This window comes from Calypte anna, chromosome 1 (assembly GCF_003957555.1).
Source record: "Calypte anna isolate BGI_N300 chromosome 1, bCalAnn1_v1.p, whole genome shotgun sequence".
NCBI lineage: Eukaryota > Metazoa > Chordata > Aves > Apodiformes > Trochilidae > Calypte > Calypte anna.
This window is the reverse complement of record NC_044244.1, coordinates 166,805,626-166,827,348: the sequence shown is the minus strand read 5'-3', so window position 1 is coordinate 166,827,348 and position 21,723 is coordinate 166,805,626. Positions and strand designations below refer to the sequence as shown.

The following is a 21,723-nucleotide window of genomic DNA, read 5'->3' as shown; positions in this document are numbered from 1 at the left end:
GTCATAGGTGGTGGAGAAAGAAAGTTAGTCGTGGCTGGAAATTTCTACAGGAAATGGGGCCCTTTTCTGCCTTGTGTATTCAAAAGTAAGGATTTATTGCAATTGCCTGAAATTTCATTATTTCAGAATGTTGGAAACTGTTTCATAGAGAACCTATGTGGCCTTCACTGTTTCCATTGGTGCAGATTTTCTGTCATGATCAAGTTTTAAGTAACAATATTTACAGAAAAATAATTATTGGATATAGGTCTCCAAGAGCCTGTGGATGCTCAGAAGCTGTCCTGGGCATCTGGCTCTAGGTAGCCCTGCTTGAGCAGGAGCTTGGACAAGGTGACTCCCAAAAGTCCCTTCCCAGTTCAACCATTTTGTGATTCTGTGAAGAGAATGTGAACTTACAAAAATCGTGGTAAACATGTCTAGTCCATGTGCTGCTGTCTTGTGGGAATTCAGACACACCTGAATATTCTAAGATGCTAGAAAAACCCATGAATTGCAAATATTGGCAACCCTTGGGAAGCCACTTCATTCCTTGCTAACCATTTGTTGCTGCTTTAAGTTTGCTTCTTTTCCTGGCATTCCTAATTACATAGGCTTTCCCACTTTATTTTACCTGTTCTCTTTGTATTTGATCTGCTACTTTACTACAGTGAGAAGTGGATGAGCTTGTTAAAATACAAGGGCTATTGAAGAGGTGTTTTCATAGGACAAGTGAAGTCTGCAGCTGTAATAGTAATAAATGTGAAACTGAGGAGGAGGAAGAAAGGGTATATTCTGTTCCTCCTGAGGACTAAAAATCTGGGTTTTGCAGTGATGCTGTGGAAGCACAGTGGGGTTTTTTTTTCCCCTAATACTCGGACTGCCTGTGTAGTAGGTACAGAGATCATAACATCTCAGAAATCTCAAAAAAACATAAAACAAGCTAAGGTTTGGACATATGCCACAGCCATGAACTTCAGATTGTCATGCTTGTCAGCTGTGGACTCTGTCTCCAGTCTTAACATAACTGAGTGTTCTTGATGCACTCAGATCCTATAGCTCAAGCTGGGCAGGGATTTCTTTTTGAATCACTCTTGGCTTCACAGTTGATTCATATTTTCCAAAGCTTGGATTTGATGACCTTCAGAAGTGAATGTTATCCTTGTGTTTGAATGTGATGACTGGAGATGGGTTGAATGTAGGGAGGGCTTTGTGTATGCCTCACCTTTTGACTCTTACCAAGCAATGTTTCCTGCTGGGAAGTGTTTCTTAAAGGGTGTGTTCATGGTATATTTCAGTGAGGATTTGTTAGCTTCAGTGGGGAATTTTTTGCCCTTCAGAGAATTCTGAGTAGCTACTTGCTCAATATCTAGACAATTTGCAATCCATATGGAATGCTAACGCTGAAGTTAATTTGGAACAGGGACTTGAACTCCATTCTCCTAGATAAGAGCTTTGCTGCTTTTAATTTATGAAAGGCATTTCTTCCTTCCTCATGTAGAAGGGAGACAAATGTCAGAGTGCTTCACTTTGTCACAAAATTGGGTTCTTGTCTCCTGGCCAGCCTTGCTTTATAAATGTCATTCAGAGCACTTAACAGTGCTTAGCAAAAGCTTGCTAGGGGAAGAGCCTAGATAAAAACCTCTGAAATAGAAATGAAAAAGTAATTTGAGGATGTTTTCTGCCAATCAAGTTGCTCTTACTTACTGAAGAGAATGCAGTAGGAGCTCCACTGCCTACTTTCACTTACAAAAAATCCATGGGAATATTTCATTAGATAAGCACAATATATTCTTGTGTTAAGTGGGTACTGTTTCACTGCTTGGGGATTCAGTTCACTTAGCGTAAGGCAAAAAGTGAAATAAAATGGATTGCTACTTATGTACTCTGGAGGCATATGTAATGCAAATATAATGATTTAGCTTTAGGCTAAAACTTGTAGCAATCAAGTGCTAGACCTCCCTGTCCATCTCAATCCAGTGAGCAAAGTTTGCAAGTCTGAACATAATTCCAGCATGTTTCTGAGCACAGATAATCTGTGTTGGGCATATTCCACCTTAAAATTTAGGTGAACTAATAATGACCACTCTTGTTGCATTATGGGGAGGGGATTGGATTAAAGCAATAGGTAAAAATCCTGTGTAAAGTTGAGGGGAAGGTGCTTCATCAACTTTGTGAGCAGTGTTTTTCCTTAACAAAACACACATACAGATGGTTCCAGAAGCCCTAGGTCAAGAAAAGGGTATGAGGGAGCTTTGAGGTTGAACAAAGGCTGTGGAGGGTGACAAAGGAAATCTCCTTTAGGACTGAAAAGAGTAAGTGGAGTTTGTTGCAACACTGGCAATGAGGTGGCTGGAGACAGGGAAATGCTCACGAGGACAGAGTCAGTGAGGTTTTATTTATGATCAAGCTTCTCTTGAATTATTTTGTTTGGTTATCTGTAGATGGTACAATCTAGAAGACCCAGGCAGTTTCACCTCAAACTGATTTTACAGTCCTGTTGCAAATAGAGGAACAGGATGGCAAGGGGTAGCAGTAGCTTTCCTATTTAATACCACAGATGGGATTACTCTCCTCTCTGCTTCTGGTCTGGGGGTCACAGAAAATGCCTGTCTGTTGTAGCTTAAGGCTGCCTTGCAGCTTTGCTGTATGTGCAGTGAAAGATGAGCTGAGCCTCTTGGAAGCAGAAGCTGCTGGTGCTCTTGGTGCAGTCCAACTCTTGCCCTTTCTGAGTAGAATCTCAGAGAGATTTTGTCCATCTTGAGTGATTATTCAGTTCTACACTGAAACTTCCTTGGAATTTATTTGGGTTGCAGTAGGGGTGAAGTGTTATATGGATGACAGAGGACAGATGCCCCCTACCCTTACACACCTTCCAGCTGCTTCTTACCTTCTCAGGGCAGATACACAGGATGATCCCTGTATCAAAAAAGACAAAGGAAGAAACTTGGGTTTGTCCCTTGTAAGTAGGGAAGAGGGGGGCTGTACATACAGAAAAGAGATGATTCCTGCCTTAAAATCACCGACTTTCAGTCTTTTCTAAACCTATGGCTTTCTTTCCTGGTCTTGTTTCCACCAGCCTGAGTTTATCCCCTTTTATTGCATTCATCTGCCCTGCCATCCTGATCCTCATAATATGCAGTCACAGGGGTAATTAAGTAGTAAGGCTAGTAGAACTACAGTGCTCTAAAATCCACCTACCTGTGGTGGGAAACACCACTGGTGACAAGCTTATCTTTTTTTCTCTTTTTCCCCTAAGGAAGGTTGGGAACTGGTTTCTTCAAGTGTAGGGTCATATTCAAGGAACTTTCCCATCTCCCTCAACCCCTCAAATGCAGAAATGTTCATAGAACCATAGCACGGTTTGGGTTGGAAGGGACCTTAAAGATCATGCAGGTCTATTCCCCCTGTGTTTTGTAACCTTTTTAGTGTGCAGGGCAGTGACAGTGGAAAACTTGTTTTCAGCACTGGTGATAGATGCTGTGCAATAGTGAACAGGGTTGCAGCCGATGGTTAAGACTGTAGTTTGAGCCACCACTGTGGGGAATGTTGCAATGTCTTTTCAGTACTTTTGGATCATTGATTTTTATTGTCATTCCTGTCTCTCCCTCAAAGTTAGATGTTGAGCTTACATAAGATTTTTCAACCTTGCCACAGCAAGAGTTTTTATTTGTCTTTGAACCTATTGTTTATAGGTAAATACGAATTTGCTTACTTGAAACAGGAGCTGGGGAAAGGCAACCCTCTTTTGGAAATGTCTTTTGGAAAGTCGTGCTCTCTGTGTTGTGCGCGGGCAATTTTGTTGTTCCAGCAATTTTGCTTGTCACAGAGCATGTAAGTAAGTAGTGTACCTGCTTCTCTTCTGATCACTGTGGCTTGCTTGGCATGGTGTGTCCTGAAGAGGTCTCAAAGCTTACATGCTGTGTGTGACAGCTTAACTTGTCCATGAGTAGGATGCTTTTTTTTTTTTCATCTTCTGTACTTTGTGACTTCCTATAGAAAGCAACTGATAAAAGGTTTTATTTAAGAAGTGTTAATTTTGTTAAGAATGTGTAGGACATGGAAATCACCTCTAAGATAAGTCAGGTTTTAGTGTTAAGATGACTTTTGTTTTTAAACTGTGAGAACATAGGAACAAAGCAGGTCATGGATTACATCAAGATGGCCTTACATGCAAAAGGCAACAGTTTAGTTTATAGTTACACTTCTTTACCCTCAGTGTTTCACTTTCTGATTCCCTGCTTTCCTTTCCACACAGTTCTTCAGCCTGTACATAAAAGTACTTACACCTTAAACATTGAAAAAAGCACAAAAACCAATTGCCATTTTAAAATGTTTGTTTAATCTGCAGTAAAAACAAAAAAAAAGGAAAACCAACTTTTCTAAGCATGTGAATGACGTACTTCTAAAACAACATAATCATCAAGGTCATTTTCATTTTAAAAAGCAGAAACTCAGATTTAACAGGCCTTGAAATCCCACTTTAAGAAGTTTTTAAATATTTCAAAGCAAGTCTGTTCTTCAGATTAAGGGAAGGTGCAGCTTATGTTTTAAAAAGCTGCAGTAGAACAAAATACTGAATTCTCATTGTATTTTCATTTAACACTTCGCTTTTTAGATATGCAGTTTAGCATTCCTCATGAGGTTGTGGTTTTTTATTTCTTTCAGCCACGATTATGTCAAATTAATTCCTCTTTTCTGTGTGTCGTGCAGTGTTAATAACATTATGAGGCTTGCAACATCTCAAGAGCTGTGTAGTCACAAAATGAATGCTCCAGAAAGTGAACTTAAAGAAAAATTCTCTTTATAAAGCCCATGTAGATGGCTTCATTTATTCAGTGGTAGGGCTCAAGATGTATAGTATGGATGAAGGCTGTGTAGTACTGTTTAGCTGTTTTTCAAGGCTAGAAATCCTAAGTAATTCCATTCTTTCAAGTGTTTAAGCTTAGTACTTTCCTTAGAGATGTAATATGCAATAGGATGAATCCTAATAATTGCAGAATTTGCCTAAGCAAAAAGGGTGAGTTTAGGAACCCTTTTTTGTTTGTTTGTTTTTTGTTTGTTTTTTTTCCTCCTTTCTGGTAAGCAGTTTCTCTTGCACGGAATGGAGGTTGGGTTCAGGGAAGCTAAAGGAGCTAGCAGGAATGGCTGCTATCCATGTGGAATAAAGAGAGGTTGTAATCTTGTGTCAGAAGTGTCTCGTTCAAGGATTTATAAATACAGTGGCTGTTGGAGGTTCTGAAGGGTCTCGAGACTCTTTGGTTCTGCAACTGCATGTAAATACTGCTGCCGTAGTAGCTGGATAGCAGATACTTGTTAGCCACTCCAGTGGTATCATGGATACAGGATGCTGGGGCCTCTTTGATGTTGGGATGTGCAAAGGGTTTTGATTTCGCGGCTCCGCGCGTTCCCTTCCGCAGCCCCTTGTCCCACTGTTTGCTTCCGATTCAGCACAATGTGCACTTTCCCCTGTCCCCTGGAGCAGCTTTGTGGGAAAGGTATGCTGTAATTGCTTTATAACCATTCATAATGACCTAGCAACTCGGTGTGAATAGCAACGGGGAGCAACTTAACTTGTGATTTATTTAAGTAAGCTACATGGATGAAAGGTACTTCCAAGTGGCCAAGTGGAGCTGGTTGGCCTAATTGGACGTAAATTTTCACATGTAGCTTGGGAAGAGAGGGTTTTGTTACTCAAGGCTGAACTTGAATTTACGAGCAAGCTTCTGGATTGCTAAACCAGTTTGTGAGCAAAGTTTAGTGCTGTCTTTCTTTGGGATGCCTTGGGTTTTTAATTCAGTAAATGCTAGCATAACCCTTGTCGTTTGTAAAGCTAATGGCATATTAACTTAAGATTTTTATTTACAGTCAGAATATCTGGCCTTGCTTTGGTGCAGTAACACACGCTTGGATTTTAAAAGCCAGGGTTGGAAGTGCTGCTTTGGTTGTAGCCTTTTACCAGTTTGCCGTCACAGTGTTTCTGCTTATTGTTTTTTCAAGGCTCTGCTTGCTTTTCCTCAGACAACCCCCATGATACGAGCAACCCACCAGCTGCAGGGCATGATGATTCTGCAGGCAGTGCGACAGCCTTGGTAGTTGTAAGGCCACGGGTAGTAGCCCAAGAGAGGCTCACAGATTCTCTGGCACTGTGTGTAACTTCGTGTGCATTCGATGCAGCACACACCGAGGTGATCCAGCATGGGGTCAAAAGCCATCCCCTCACCTTCAAGTTGCTGAAATGTAAAATATTAAATGTCATCCCAGTGCTCTGGTTCTCAGAGAGCATAAACCCCTTAACCCTACAGAGGCTGAAATCTTGGGGCTGTTGATGTTAGCAGAACTCACACTGAGGGATGTGTTTTGCTTTATTATATTCTTTTGTCTTGCTCTGTTTGGTAGAAGCATAGAATTGGCACAGTCACCAGTGTGAAATGGAAGGGAACAACAGGGAGCTCTACCTTAATGATTTTTCTACAGTCCTTGCTAAGGGTCAGGCAGTAATCAACTCCCAAGTCTTAACTACTAGTGATGGACAAGGTTTTAAGAGTTGCCAGGGTCTTTTATGTAGATAGCAACATCTCATGTATGCTGTGTTTTTAGCATTTTGATTTGTGTTATTTTTATGCTTTTTACAGCAAACCCAAGAAGACATTCAGCAAGCTATCACCCTGAAGTTTTCTAAATATTTCCCCCTTGTATCTCAGTCTGCTTTTTTTTCCCCCGTCTGCCACACTTAGGTGTGTTGTGGACAGTGAGAATTCTGCCTCTTCTGTATCTGACAGTAAGGAGTTTATGGAGCATGCATAAAATATGCAAAAGCAGGCAAAGCAGGCTCTTGCTACTGCCTTCACCCTTAAAAATTTCTTTCCTCCTTTCTGTGAAAAAAGTAACCTGGATATTCTGCCTTTTGAAATTCAGTTCTTTTCCTACTGGTGTTTGCTTCAAGAAAAGCAACAGTGAAGAGCAAACACCAGAGTAACACTTAGCTGAGCATTTTTTGTTCAGAAAACACTGAAGAGGTGAGGCACAAAGAGATGCTGTCTCTTGGCTTGGCTGGTACAGGGCTCTCAAGACAGCTCAGTGTCATTCAGGCCCCCAGTGACCCATTCCCTGAGAGCAGGGAGGGTTCATCTTCCTTGAATTCAGAGAGCTGCAGTGTGAGCTGCTACACCTGAGCTCATTGCCCAGACTCCACTTCTACTGGGTGAAGAGAAACAGCTCTAAGGAGGATTAGCTTCATCCTACAGTGTAAGTAATGGTCCTTTTGAATCAAATTAATTATAGAATCATAGAATTGGCTGGATTGGAAAGGACCTCAGAGATCATCAGGCTTTAAAGAAAGGTTGGAGGCAAGCACTGAGGCCTCGTGGGACCTGCTGTGGTGGGAGGTGTCCCTGCCCATGCAGCATGCAGGGGGGTTGGATCTTGATGATCTTTAAGGTCCCTTCCAACCTAAGCCATTCTGTGATCTACACAACTGTTTGTGAAGGTGAATCCTGCCCCACAGGTTGAGGGAGGTCTGGAGACCTCTGAATGTTCTCCATTTGGCCCAGGAACCTTCTGGCTGGAGGAAGGGACCTATAGCAGTTGTTCTGCCACTGCCCTCCAGAGAAAGAGCAGCTCAGGCTCCATGGATGTGGTCACATTAGCAGCTGTAAGAAGTTACATTCCAGTGCTGCTGCTGTTTTACTGACCTCTTGAGAGAGTCGATCTAGATCCACTTTATTTGGAGTGATTAATTTAAGTTTAATTAAGGGATGTCAACTCGGCAGAATGCTGTCACAGTATAATGATCTCCTGCTGCTGCATAAATGTCAAGTCAAAGCTGGAACTTATTACCAAAGCAGGAGGCATTTATCTTGTGACAGTGCTGTATTAAAATGACTTACTCCTGCTGCACCAAATGGTGGATGGAAATTGTCTGGTGCTGGTGCAGTAGACTGGAAGGTGCCTACTGTACAGTTGGAATTCCCACAGTGCAAGAAAGGTGTTGGGACACAGCACAGGCTCCTGTGCTCTCCCTGTGAGCTGCTTTGACTTGAAGAGCAAGAGCAAGTTCTGCAATAATCCTCCTCCACCCACTGTGGCTGTCTCTGAACAGGTTCTCCTCTCTGAATTGCTTCTTAGACCAGGACTCTTTACTCTGGTAGGGAAGAGGCTGAGAAAACAGATTTATCTGGCCCTCATCTCTGCAACCAGACACCACTACTGCTTTCCTCTGTAGTAGTCACTTGTGATACTCATTTGTATTTGTTGGGCAAAGTATGTTTCTAGCTACTGGACTTTCTCTTTCCGTTGTCAGTAAATGATGGGTTTCAGCTGTCTGATCAAGACCAGCTTTGGTTTGTTACCACAAAGTTATATCCTTGTAAGATCTCACTTGTACTGCTTCTGTATGGACCTGGAAACCCTGATGAGCAACTTGGCCTCAGCTTGCCTTAACCTTTCCACTTGAAGCACTTATGCTTGCTACAGACTGAAGTCTACAGAAAACTGGGATGAGGGAGGAAGAAGAGTACTGAGGGAAGAGGGGGTTTTTTTGACCTTTTTTAGTGTTTCACAGCTCTGTAATTTCTGAAAAAACTGAACGGGCAAAGACTGCTCAGTTTTAACAGGACAAAACAGACAAAATGCCACATCACCGTTATTGTCTACAAGAATCTTGGGCTCTGAAAGAAGATAACAGTGAAAATACTTACATTGTATGGGTTGTCTGGATTAAGTGTTTGATCAGTATCTTGTCCTATTGGCCTGGTGCCATTGGGTTGACCATCAAGCTCTTGAGTCAGCTGTCTGGTGTTCACTTCTTCAGCAGCAGCTTCCAAATCTTCTGTATCAAAGTTTGATTCTGATTGGCGTTTGTTTCTCTTCATTTCTCTCCTCTGGATATCTGAAGATACAATCACAAGAGGATAACCTTATCTTCAGCATAACCATTATCTAACATTTCAGTGATTTCTTTTAATATTAGAAAGGGGATAATGGGGGGCAGAGTGAAAGATGAAACTTTGATGGCAAACTTTAGGAGCATCGCCATAGGAGCTGCTTGCCTTCCTGTGTTGTATCTGCAGCCTGTGTCAGTCCAAAGAGCTGTGAGATTGTCTTCCCCCCCACCCTTTTCTCTTCAAGGGCAGCTGGGAAACCTGGTGGAAACAGCTTCTGGACAGCTTTGATGTTACTTTTTTGTTGCCCAGTGATATTCATGGTCATGAAAGTGGAAAATATTGGCAGTTTGGATGCACAGGTGCTCTAAAATGGGATGGCTTTTTTTCTTCCATTTTTGTTTTTCCTCCTTTTTTTCTCTCCCTTTTTGTTTTTTCCTCTTTCCCCCCCTTGTTCCCATCCTTTTTCCTCACCTTCCCCCTTTTTTCCCTGTCCCTTTTTTTTCCACTGTTTTTCCTGCCCCCTTTTTTTCCCCCTTCCTGTCCCCTCCCTCTCCCCAGCCCCCTCCTTCCCCCCCCTTTTTTTTTTTTTGTTTGTTTCCTTTTTCTCTCTTCAAGTGTTCTGATTTTAACTGGACTAAGAAGGAGGACTAAATCTTTCGAAGCCTTCTCCTCTCCTCCCAGGTCTGGAAGCCACCTGGAGAAGTTGTCTCCCTGGTGACTCTTAAACACCTTTTCCTGGCTCTGGGTGATGATGAGAGTGCTTCAGTCCAGGGACTGCCCCCAGGACCTCATAAACTGCATTCACCAGTTGCCCAGCTAAGGAATCTCACCCTCCCACTGAAATCCTCTGGAGAAGCTGGGTAGGAAACAGGATCAGGAGCTTGATATTCCCCAACTCTTTGCCAGATCCAGTGGTCCTCATACCTGATGTCAGCTACCTAAACATTTTGAGGGCTCTTTTAAGCTGTTGTCTTGTCCTTCTGTAGAGGGAGGTTGACCTCCCTGGAGATGTTTCATCCCCCAGTGGGCTGTATCTATTGATTGAGGAAGTGTAAGTATGGAAAATGTTTGTAAGTGTGGATAAACTCCAAACCTCTTGGCACCAACACACAAGGGCTTGGGAAGACAGGCTGGGCAAGAAAGGAAAGGATCCTTGATTCTCAGATGTGCAAGTCTCGGTGGCAAACCTGATCTGGGGAGAGCTTTTAGATGGAGAGGGGGATAACATACATTTCAAATAAAAGAAGTGTTACCTTTGGGATACGTTGGTCTCAGCCAGAAAATTGGAAGATCCCTGCAAAGCTCTAAAATTTTGGGGCTTAGGAAACTGTTATGCTTGATAGGCTCATCTGCAGCCACCCAGATAAGGGAGTTTTCATCAAATCTCACAGGCATGATTTCATCTTCCTGCAAACAGAAGAGTGTAAATCCTTTGCTGCTCAGTGAACAAGCTGTCCCTGCTTGCTGTTGATTCTTGAGCATCAAACTGTATAATCATCAGCTGAAGCTAATGCTGAGCATCTTTGTATTTCATGAACATGAACCCATTTCACTGAGACAAAAGCTCAAGCAAAGGTTGCCACTACTACAGTGAATGGCAGAACTCCTGTCAGCATTGCTGGAGCTAAGATTTCACCCATCATTCTCTTGAAAGTCGTTTGCCTCATGTACAAGGAATAGGTGCCATACATGGACTGGGTTTCAGAGATCTTTCAACCCAAAGCAGCGGATTTTACAAGTGGTAGAAACTGAAAATTTACCACCATCAGCAAAGCAGCAATCAAAAATGCCAGCTAAAAACAAGACCCTAATTTTTTTTATCATGCCCTGTTCTCATTTGAAGTACTCCCAAGATACAACTGTATTTACAAGGGGATGGGGGTAGGGGAGAATCTTGTTCAGAAGTTTGGGAGAGGATTATAGCTTGAGAACTCCTCCACCTTGCAGCTTTAAGTGAATGTGATCGGTCTGATTAAAGGTCTTGTTTGGTAAAAGCAATTCAATTGACCAAAAGCTTGGAAGTGTGAGTTAAAGGAGCCTGTCTTTTTGAAGTGTACCCTGCAGGTTTTTGGTTCATATCTTCAAAGTAATGTAGGAAAATGCCAGTGATTGATTCTTTAAAGTTGTTAGTTCAAAGTATTATTTTACATGAAATGTGTAAGTATTTTATAGCAACAGTGAAATATTAAAAGAAAACCAAGTTTTGAATCATGAAAACCAGGATGATTTCAAAGTTAAAATTCTAAATTGCTTTCATAAAATTCATAAAAACTTGTTAAATAACTGACTACATCAATTTATTCTGTTGAGTTATTGTTCCTTTAATGTGTTTATTGATTTCTATTCTAGGTCCCAAGTCATTTAAGCTTGCTATCCAACCTGTCTAGTCAGAAATGCTCTTTATTTATATTCCCCCCTTTAAGCGTCTGTCAGCATCAGAAATACCAGAATCTAGTTTTCAGAAATAATATCCTTTTTTTTTTTTTTCCTGTTTAGGTGATCCCAACTTGTGAGCAGTCAGAGTTTGGGTATCTGTAAAAACTGTACTTTAACCAAACATTTTTGTAGGTAGTGTTGGTTACAGTGTGTGCTGTAAGAAAATGACGTGTGCCTACTTTCTAAATATGTTGGTTTCAGAGATAGGACTTGCTCTAGAAAAATAAATACTTCTTTGCCATTACCATTGTACATCTAACCTGGAAAGTTGAGCAACAGGAAAGCTTGATGTCCCAGTGGTAGCAGTCAGCTGCTTGTTTTGGCCTTGGTGCATACAATTTATTGCAGGTATTGTGTAGGTGATGCACGGAAAACAAGACAAGGAGAGGTGTTTACTGTAGCCAGGTAGAAGATTATAAATTTTTTTACTATTTTAGGATGATGTCTTCAGGACTGTGACTTCATTCTTACAAAAAGATGAAAAAAACAAAACCTTGACTTCAGGCAGCAGTGCTGATGAAGTCAAGAATTCCAGCCTGCCTTCAAAATAAGGCAAGACAGGCAAGATTTATGTCTCTGCCTGGAATTAGGCAAGATTTCTTCCCCATCCCTGAGGCATTTCAAAGGTGTGTAGATGTGGTGCTTAGGGATATGGTTTAGGGGTGGACTTGGCCATATGCTAGGACAAAAGTTGGACTTAATGGTCTTAGAGGTCTTTTCTAATTAAAATTATTCTATAGGGAAAATCCCACCAAGTTCAGGGAACTTGTTAACATTGCTGGTGTCTTGCTGATTTCATTCAGAAAGACCCTTTTCCCCTTCATTTTAAAGTAGGTGTTCAGGTGTTCAGTACCACTGCAGGTAGGTGCAGCCTTAACTGTACCTCTCTCCTTGCTTTTATTTTCTCAGGGAAAGGGATTGTAGATCTCCTGTGCTGTCCTGCCAGTGGCTGAGCCCCCACCAGCATCCAGGCTCAGCCCCAACAACCTTATGTGTGTCCACAGCGGTTTTCAAATATTTTTAATTTGTTTTTAAATACTGCATTGAGACCTTATCAATAAAAAGATTTTTTTTTTTAATTTAAAAATAAATTAATAAATTACCCCCTTACCAGCTCAGATGAGAGGCTTGCTTTAGTCATAGCATCAACTTTAGGGATGTGAGCTTTTGGCTGAGCTTTGATGTAACACTTTTCTCCTTCAGCAAAACGGATTCCAGTTATGCCCTGGAAAAGCAGAAGGCAGGGGGTTGTGTGCAGCCCTCCAGCTCCCACCACCCCCAGAAAAGCACTCGGGTTGTGCTAAAACTGCCATATTTTTTTAGTCTGAAGGTTAAATCTTATTTAAAAACCAGCCGCAGTAAAAGACTTCCCTCACCATTCTAGTTTTATCATTTTTGGTTAAACTCTAGAAGTTTTTGCTCAGTTTCAGAAAGATGGGGGTGTTTTATGTAAGTGCTCCGTTGCCCGCTGTTAGGATGCTTGAAGGAATTAAGGAATTAATTGACATGATTGAAGCTGTAACTTGGCACCTAACGTAGGCAGCCTCCAAATTGTGTTAGGTACCCTTGTGACACAGATTTACAAAAATATGGGCTCAATTTGTACATGTCAGTGGCTGTGACAGCAAGGGGAAGCTTGTGATGGGGAATTCAGGGAAGAAATCTCTGTGTGGGGCTTCCTTCTTCTGGCCTGTGAGGGTGAAATGCAGTTGCCTAACCCATGGAAGTCTTGCTGTAAGCAAGGGAAGGGTATCCCAGCAGCTTCACAGGGCTGCAGGTCTCCTGCAAGTCTGGGGTCTTACATGCCAGCTGTGTGCCAGCACCTTAGGCACCAACATTTGGACCAAGGAACCTTGTATATTTGATGTTTCTGCTGTTGAGTACCCATAAAGGTTCTCTTCTACATTATGACTGTAGATAACTTATTGTAGACTGCAAAATTTGCATGGTTTTCATGGGGTTGCATGAGCTCCATTTGACCACCTAAATAAAAAGATTTAGTGCCATTTAACAGGTGCTGGGTTTCTGCCCAGCCTCTGTCTGCCAGGCCAGGAGATGATGGGTGTCCTCATAACACCTCTCCTGCCCTGTATGAGCTTTGTGGATACCTTAGGCATCCTGTGCAGTTGAACAGACACCCATCAACACCCATCAAAACAAAATGGCCAATTCTAAAGCAGTGACATCCCTGCTTGGCTGTGCTTAAGGGCACAGGACTTTATGGTACACCAAGCATGCTGGGAGCACCCACACATTGCCACGTGTTTGGCGAGAGCAAGGTAAGAGCAATGAGGCTGTGAAGGGATCCAGCACAAGTCCTGTGAGGAAGGGCTGAGGGAGCTGGGGCTGTTCAGCCTGGAGAAGAGGAGGCTCAGGGGAGACCTCATCACTCTCTACAACTCCCTGAAAGGAGGGGGTAGCCAGGGGGGGTTCGATCTCTTCTCCCAGGCAGCTGCCAGTAAGACAAGAGGGCATGGACTTCAGCTCTGCCAGGGGAGGTTTAGGTTGGATATTAGAAAGAATTTCTTTACCGAAAAGGGTGATCAGGCATTGGAATGGGCTGCCCAGGGAGGTGGTGGATTCTCCGTCCCTGGAGGTTTTTAAGAAGAGACTGGATGTGGCACTCAGTGCCATGGGCTGGTAACCATGGTGGTCGTGGACCAAGGGTTGGACTTGATGATCTCAGAGGTCCTTTCCAACCCGGATGATTCTGTGAAATCCACATTTTCACCAACCATGCAATCACTTGAGCCATGCCAGTCAGTCCAAAGGTGCTGATGTGAACACTTGTCTGTTGGAAGCACCTCTCTTCAATTTCTTTCTCTTTTATCTGGATTCTTGGCTTAAAACCTGACGGGCAGCATCCTTTTTGCCCTGGCCCTCTGTCATCCCTCTCTGACAGGTGGGCACTGTCACTGGGGAGGTGCCTTTTGCTCTTTGGTGTTGGGAGCTGATTTCTGACCCAGCTGCAACAGGGAGTAGCTTACCAGCAGCATGCACGGAGGCAAGGTAAATACAGCATCCTCCCAGTGGGCAGGTGCTTTTGTGCAGCTGTGGAATGGTGAAAGCAAATGAGAAGAGCTGGAGAGTTTCATAAATGTTGAACCACAGTTGTCAGGGAACAACTGGTGTGCTGGGTCTCCTCACGTGGATTTTTATCTGTTGAGAAGCCCAGGAGCTGAATTTCTAGATACAACAAGGGAAAAGTGGCTGTTCTAGAAGCCCTGGGCAAGTTTTCTGGGCACCAATGCTTTTATTTTAGGTGCTGCTTTGACTTAGAGAGGACTTTGCTCTGCAGTGGAGTGTTTTGCACCTGAGAACATTAACTGTGGGATCTGAGCCCTGTAAATAGGTTTCTGCAACACTGTGTGGATGTGCCTTTTGTGGCTCAGAGGTGGTACAGCTCAGTGAACCACTCTATCCGAGCTGCTGAGCTCTGCTGAGATTTGGCATCTGTTACTCATTGTGCTGAGCAGCCACAGCCAAGTTGCTGAGGTACCCAAATGTGTTTGCTGTCAGCCCAAGTGGCCCAGCACTGTTCATTTGGTGCATGAATGCATAAGCAATGCTGAATGTCTCCATCCTCTCCCCTGGGGGTGAACTCAGGCCAAGCCACGGGGAGCAGCTTCTGCCTTCCAACTCAGAACAGAGCAAGCTGCCCAGGTCCAGCACTGTAGAGTGGTCTGTCTTTGGTGACTACTTGGCTTATTGTGTTGCTCCTAAAATGATGATGTTTTGGGGAGGTGGAGGTAGGTTTTCCAGTTTAAATAACTTGAAATTATGCAAGGGCTGTGTCACAGCTTGCCAGAACGTTTTTCTAGCAAGACCCAAAGGCACACGTTGTAGTTCTGCTCAATGGTTTGAAAATGCAAAGTGGAACCAAACCTGATGCGGGATAATCCGTGCTGCTTCCTGGAGTGGGACCTGGCACAGCCTATCCCCAAAAGGCACTTGGACTGTGTTTTGAAGGAAGCTGCCTGTCTCCTTGTGAAAAAAGGCTGAGAGAGCAAGGATGTTTGCATGGAGAGGTAGGGGCTGGAGCCTGATACCAATGGCAGAGGAGATGGAGCAGGGCAAGGTACCCTTAGAGATACTGCTGGAGTGTGTTCCATGAAGGGCAAGGGGAGTGGTACTTACAATCTGGAAATCATGAACTTCAACAGCCTCTTCATTGCCACTTCCCGTTTTGAATGTCTCCAAGTTGTTTCCAGCATCTATTTCCATTGATCCATCTTGAACTTTTCCATTAATGCTCATAGTATAGTGAACATTGTACACCTGGAATCAATAAAAGGGCAGTAGTACGTGTCACTAGTTGCTTATTACCTTCCTTCTTACCTTACCTCCTTTGAAAGCACAGGAGCAGGCTGTCCCAGTGTGCTGAAAGGCGAGCCGGTGGGGAAGACGACTGGTCTGGCTAAACAGGGAGACTTTGAAAGAAATTAGGGTTAAGAAGAGGGCCTACCAATTATGGAAAAAAGGGCTAACTACTCAGGAGGAATTTAGGAATATAGTCAGGTTGTGTAGAAAGAAAATCGGAGAGACAAAGGCACAACTTGAACTGAATCTCGCCACCTCTGTGAAGGATAACAAAAAGTCCTTCTACAGATGCATCAACAGCAAAAGGAGGGGCAAGGAAAACATCCATTCTTTACTGGACATGAGCGGGAATATAGTTGTCAAAGATGGAGAAAAGGCAGAGGTATTTAACACCTTCTTTGCCTCAGTTTTCAACAGAAAGACAGGTTACCCTGAAGACAGATGGCTTCTGGAGCTTATAGAAGATGACAATAATCTAAACAGCACCCCTGTAATCCTGAAGGAAACAGTCAGTGACCTACTGAGATGCTTGGATCCCCACAAGTCTATGGGGCCAGATGGGATCCACCCAAAGGTGATGAGAGAGCTGGCAGAAGAGCTCGCCAAGCCTCTCTCTATCATCTACCAACAGTCCTGGCTCACGGGGGACATCCCAGATGATTGGAAGTTGGTGAATGTCACGCCAATCCACAAAAAGGGCCAGAAAGAGGACCCAGGAAACTACAGGCCCGTCAGCCTGACCTCAGTGCCCGGCAGGGTCATGGAACAGATCATCCTCAGTGCAATCACACAGCACCTGCAGGATGGGCAAGGGATCAGACCCAGCCAGCACGGGTTTAGGAAGGGCAGGTCCTGTCTGACCAACCTGATCTTCTTTTATGATCAGGTGACCCGACTGGTGGATGAGGGGAAGGCTGTGGATGTGGTCTACCTGGACTTCAGCAAGGCCTTTGACACCATCTCCCACAGCATCCTCCTGAAAAAACTATCAGCCCACACCCTGGACAGGAGCACCCTGTGCTGGGTTAAGAACTGGCTGGAGGGCCGGGCCCAGAGAGTGGTGCTGAACGGGGCTGCATCCAGTTGGCAGCCAGTCACTAGTGGTGTCCCCCAGGGATCAGTGTTGGGCCCAGTTCTGTTCAATATCTTCATTGATGATTTAGATGAGGGGATTGAGTCCATCATCAGCAAGTTTGCAGATGACACTAAGTTGGGCAGGGGAGTGTGGATCAACTGGAATGCAGGAGGGCTCTGCAGAGGGACCTGGACAGACTGGAGAGTTGGGTTGATTCCAACGGGATGAGGTTCAACAAGGCCAAGTGCCGGGTCCTGCACTTTGGCCACAACAACCCCATGCGGCGCTACAGGCTGGGCACAGAGTGGCTGGAGAGCAGCCAGGCAGAGAGGGACCTGGGAGTCTGGATTGACAGGAAGCTGAACATGAGCCAGCAGTGTGCCCAGGTAGCCAAGAAGGCCAATGGCATCCTGGCCTGGATCAGGAACCGCGTGGCCAGCAGGTCCAGGGAAGTGATTCTGCCCCTGTACTCAGCCCTGGTGAGGCCACACCTCGAGTACTGTGTCCAGTTCTGGGCCCCTCAGTTCAGGAAGGAGATTGAGGTCCTGGAGCAGGTCCAAAGGAGGGCAACCAGGCTGGTGAAGGGACTCGAGCACAGATCCTATGAGGAGAGGCTGAGGGAGCTGGGGCTGTTCAGCCTGGAGAAGAGGAGGCTCAGGGGAGACCTCATCACTCTCTACAACTCCCTGAAAGGAGGGTGTAGCCAGGGGGGGGGTTGGTCTCTTTTCCCAGGCAACTCTCAGCAAGACAAGAGGGCACGGTCCTAAGTTGTGCCGGGGGAGGTTTAGGTTGGACATTAGAAAGAATTTCTTTACGGAGAGGGTGATCAGACACAGGAATGGGCTGCCCAGGGAAGTAGTGGATTCTCCATCCCTGGAGGTTTTTAAGAAGAGATTGGATGTGGCACTCAGTGCCATGGTCTGGTAACTGCAGTGGTAGTGGATCAAGGGTTGGACTTGATGATCTCTGAGGTCCCTTCCAACCCAGCCAATTCTATGATTCTATGATTCTACACCAGGCAATGGGCCCATCTGGCTGTCATACCCCTACTCAGCTCCTAACTTTCTGTAGGCATTTGATAACCCTCCAACAACCATCACCACACAGCTTCAACCCCTCACCAATGGGGCAGGATAAAAGTGGAGAGAGAGGCTGTGTAGTCTCCATCCTTGGAAGTTTTTGCAGGGCTTTCTCCTTGGATAAAGTCCTGAACCCAGCTCTGAGTCCTCAAGTGTTCCTGCTAGGAGGACTGTAGACCTCCTCAAGTCCCTCATCCAGGAATTACTCACAGTTTTACTTCAAAACCAGTGTGAGATGAGTCCACATCCAGGCCTGCTCTGACTTTCAGACCTTCTTCTAGGTCATATTTTAGGAACCTCTTCTTATGTTGGCATGATTCCCAAAGGAGAACAGGAATGAACAGCCTAGTACAAAGGAGGCCAACCCCTGTTTATCTCCTAGGATGTTCTGCTGAGGCACAGGAAAACAGGTTTCTCTTTAATATAAACATGCTTCCCAGCTTGTAATGGATGTGAACTTTGTTTAAATTGGATGGGAAGTTGTATAGCCTCATATTTTCCTTGTCAGCATATTTGCTCTTATCCTATTTTCAAAGAGGAAAGCTGCAGCGTGGTTTGTATTTGCCAGAGAACCACAATCTGTGGAGGGGCTTTGCAGTTCTCTCGTGCAGCTCTGCTGAAAGTGCTGCACAAGCAGTTTACTTTTGGTCTTAAAAAAGCCTTACAGCATTTTAATGAAACATTTACACTGACAGCTAGAGACGAATTCCTTCTTCTCTCACCTTTGCTCCAGAGAGTGTCAGGTGCTAAAGATTTATGGTTCCTGACTTACACAGATTCACTCCCACATTCTCTGCTGTCCGGGACTCCTGTTGAGTGTGGTCCATAAAGCCAGACCAATGTACGTGGTCTCCCTTTCTAGGGGCTGAGCTAGTGATGAGGCTGTCAGTTATGGGGAATTTAAAGATATAAAAATGATAATTTCAAATTTGCCTCGAAGTTCCAATGAATAGACCTGAATACAATTTTTAAGTTTGTGAGCGTAACTTTGAGTTTGAAGGCAGCTTGGAAAAATAACTCCAAGCATTCCCAGTGTCCTTACCTGGAGATCAACTGGGAAGCTTGATGACAACTATGAATGTTGACATATCTTAGATGACAGGAGTAATAAAAAAAAAAAATAAAAAAAGAAAGAAATTTTGCCCTGTACCTGCTCAGAGATCAATGTGCTGTCCTTACTCCCTGCCTCCCAACCCTTTTGGATCCCCCTCCCTTTTCGAAAGCCTGGAAAAACAGATGGCTCTTACAGTGTGTCCTGAAGGCTAGCAATGTGTCCTGCCTTTTGGGTGTAGAACCCTGTACTTTCTGATTACCTGAATAATTTCTAGGTGTGTCTCACTGGGGAGCCTCAGCTCTGGCTGCTGGATCAGCATAAAGCTCTCCTTGACTGGGACTGGCACCTGGCTGGAGGTGGTACCAAACTTCTTCCAAAGTAAATTCAAAGGTCCTGATTGCACTTACGGAGTAAGGCACATTCACGAGTGCACCATCATGTTTCAAATATTTTTTTTTAAACCCAAAACTTCCGTAAACAGAAGGAAAACTAACATATAAACATGTTCTAATGCTCTGAGATTTGGTTCTTGAACTGTTCGGCAGCTTCTCAGTTTTGTTCTTTGCATACAAGGTTTTCCAAATACCCCAGAAAATGTAAATAATAAAACTTCTGACTTTAAAAATTGCTCCACATCTGCTAACTGTAACTGCCTCTGTGTATGCACAATAAGACAACCCCCAGATGGAAATAATGGTGCCTGTTAGTGGATTAAATATAGCTTTACATATTTGAGGGTCCAGGTAGAAGCTGGACCAAGAATGCAGATGATGTGAAAACAGAATTTACCCATTTCAATGCTTTTTTTGTCCTGGGAGCTGGAGTTTGCCCAGGATGTGAATCCCCGGGGACTTGTTGGGGTTTGAGTTTGCTGAGAATTTGCGAGCAGAAATCAATGTAGGGTCTGTTTTCTCAAAGATACGTTTCATGTTCACTTATAAATGTGCTTCCAGGAGGCTCCATCCAAACAGCCAGTAAGGATAATGATTACGAGTTTGGGTTTTAGTTTTTTGGCGTTTTCGAAAGCATGGAAAAAACTCCTAAAGATCTGCTTTAAAGACCTCTTTATCCACCTCCCAATAGGCGTTCCCAGCCTGTGCCTCTCCTGACATCCAACCACTCAAAACCCCGTCCCGTCCCGAGGTGAGGATGTGCTCCCAGGACCTCTCACCTGCCTCTCCGTGGCTTTCCAGAAGTAGAAGGCGCCGATGGCCCCGGCCAAGAGCAGGAGGGCTCCGGCAATCAGCACCGCAGCTCCTGCCTTCAGCAGCCGCCCCGGCCCGGGGGGAGACGCCGCGTACGCCTGCGGAGAGCGCGGTGCTGGCTGCGGGGCAGGGACCCCCCCGCCCCTCCTCCCCGGGATCCCCCTTCAGACCCCACACGACTCGGCCCCGCCTCGGTCCTGACCCGTTCCGGTCGGTTCCGATCCGACACCTTTTTCCCGATCTGATCCGACCCATCCTGTCCCGTCCCGTTTAGTTCAGCCCAGTGAAGTCCCGTCCCATCTCGTCTCGACCTGTTTGATCCCTACCCAACCCATCCTGATCCCGATTACAATTCGTTCGGTTCTGATCTGATCCGGCCCGTTTTGTCCTGACCATCGCGATTCATCGTCCCATACCACCCCGATCCGACCCGTCCCGATCTATCCCATCCCGTCCTGTCCCGTCCCAGCTCGACCTGTTTGGACCCGATCCCAACCGTCCGGACCATATCCGAACCGTCCAAACCCGACCCATTCCATCGTGACCGCCCCGCTCGCTCCAGTCCCCTCCCGATCCGACCTGTTCTGTGCCGATTCAACCCGTTCCAACCCGACCCGGCCCGTTCCGACCCATCTCACTCCATCCCGACCCTACCTCATGAGTCCCCATCCCACCCGAACCCACTCGCTCCTTCCCATCCCGTCCTGTCCCCACCCCACCCGATCTGTTCCGTCCCGATTCATCCCATCCCGACCCGGTCCGGCCCAGCCGGTGCTGCCCGACAGCACTCACGGGGGGCAGACACTGCTCCACATCTTCGGGCCCCGCTCGGGCGATGGGCACCTTCTCGGAGCTCTCTGCCATGGTTACCGCGGCCGGGAGATCTTCCTCGGGCTCCGCCGCTGCCCCGCTCCGGGCCACGGACCCGCTCCGGGCCACGGACCCAACAGGGGGGCAGCACCGCCCCGGCCCGCCCCGGCCCCGTTGCGGGGAGGCAGGACCGCCCCCAACCTTAGACACAATGAGCCCCTTGAGCTGCCCGGTACCGGGTCCCTCACCCACCCTCCAGCCCTGTCCTCCCTCCCCCTCTCCCTGGGTCTTGTCTCCAGCTTTGGACATGAGGAGTCAGTCAGGAGGGCACAGGGGATAAAGTCCCCTCCCCCGACCCCTCATGGCATTGCTGAGAGGAGAGGTGCCCCAGCAGGCAGGCAGACGTGGTGAAAATCAGCTTTTAAAAGTAGAACCGCATTTTAACAGATTTTTCTTTTTTTTTTATAATTTTTTTTTTTTTTTTAATTTGACACTCGCCACAGGAATTCACAGGCGCTGGACCTGAAGAGCTGCTACTGGGTGCCTGCTCTGTGAAACACCTCGATGTTGATGGCACAAGCCACCAGCCCAGCCACCAGCATGGCCCCTGGCATCAAGCTGGGCACAGCCTGGGGGACCAAGCCCCAAAACCAGGCTTGGTGCAGGGGGAAAAGGGTGTGTGGGGGGTACTTTCATATTTTCATTTTAAAATGCTGGAAGTAACTTGTGACTTGACCTCCAAAGTAAACACATCTCTGGAATTTCTTCCATTTCCTTGTCACTCATGCTGCTCCGTGTGTTCTTTTGAGCACCAGAAGCACAGCAGAATCACAGGGGAATCTGGGTTGGAAGGGATCTTCTTTGCTTTTTCTGATACAGTACA

At 45.4% G+C, this 21,723-nt stretch overlaps 1 protein-coding gene across 1 annotated transcript; it reads right to left on the bottom strand.

The window, feature by feature from the left end:
* Nucleotides 1-5,924: 5,924 nt before the first annotated feature.
* Nucleotides 5,925-20,894, bottom strand: CNMD (chondromodulin). The gene is made up of 7 exons (XM_030463220.1): nucleotides 20,823-20,894; nucleotides 19,997-20,128; nucleotides 15,435-15,575; nucleotides 12,409-12,522; nucleotides 10,115-10,268; nucleotides 8,676-8,866; nucleotides 5,925-6,209 (listed from the first exon to the last, which is right to left on the bottom strand). The coding sequence occupies exons 1-7, from the start codon at nucleotides 20,892-20,894 to the stop codon at nucleotides 5,994-5,996; spliced, it is 1,020 nt and encodes a 339-aa protein (XP_030319080.1). The 3' UTR covers nucleotides 5,925-5,993.
* Between the last annotated feature and the right edge of the window lie 829 nt (nucleotides 20,895-21,723).

What these genes read in the sequence shown, in the direction of transcription:
- CNMD (XM_030463220.1), bottom strand. Translation starts at nt 20,894, where the DNA reads ATGGCAGAGAGCTCCGAGAAGGTGCCCATCGCCCGAGCGGGGCCCGAA. An exon ending in GAGACCAACGTATCCCAAAG is followed by an intron (nt 8,867 to 10,114) that starts GTAACACTTCTT and finishes TTGTATCTTCAG; the next exon opens with ATATCCAGAGGAGAGAAATG. An exon ending in ATCCAGACAACCCATACAAT is followed by an intron (nt 6,210 to 8,675) that starts GTAAGTATTTTC and finishes TTTACATTTCAG; the next exon opens with CAACTTGAAGGTGAGGGGAT.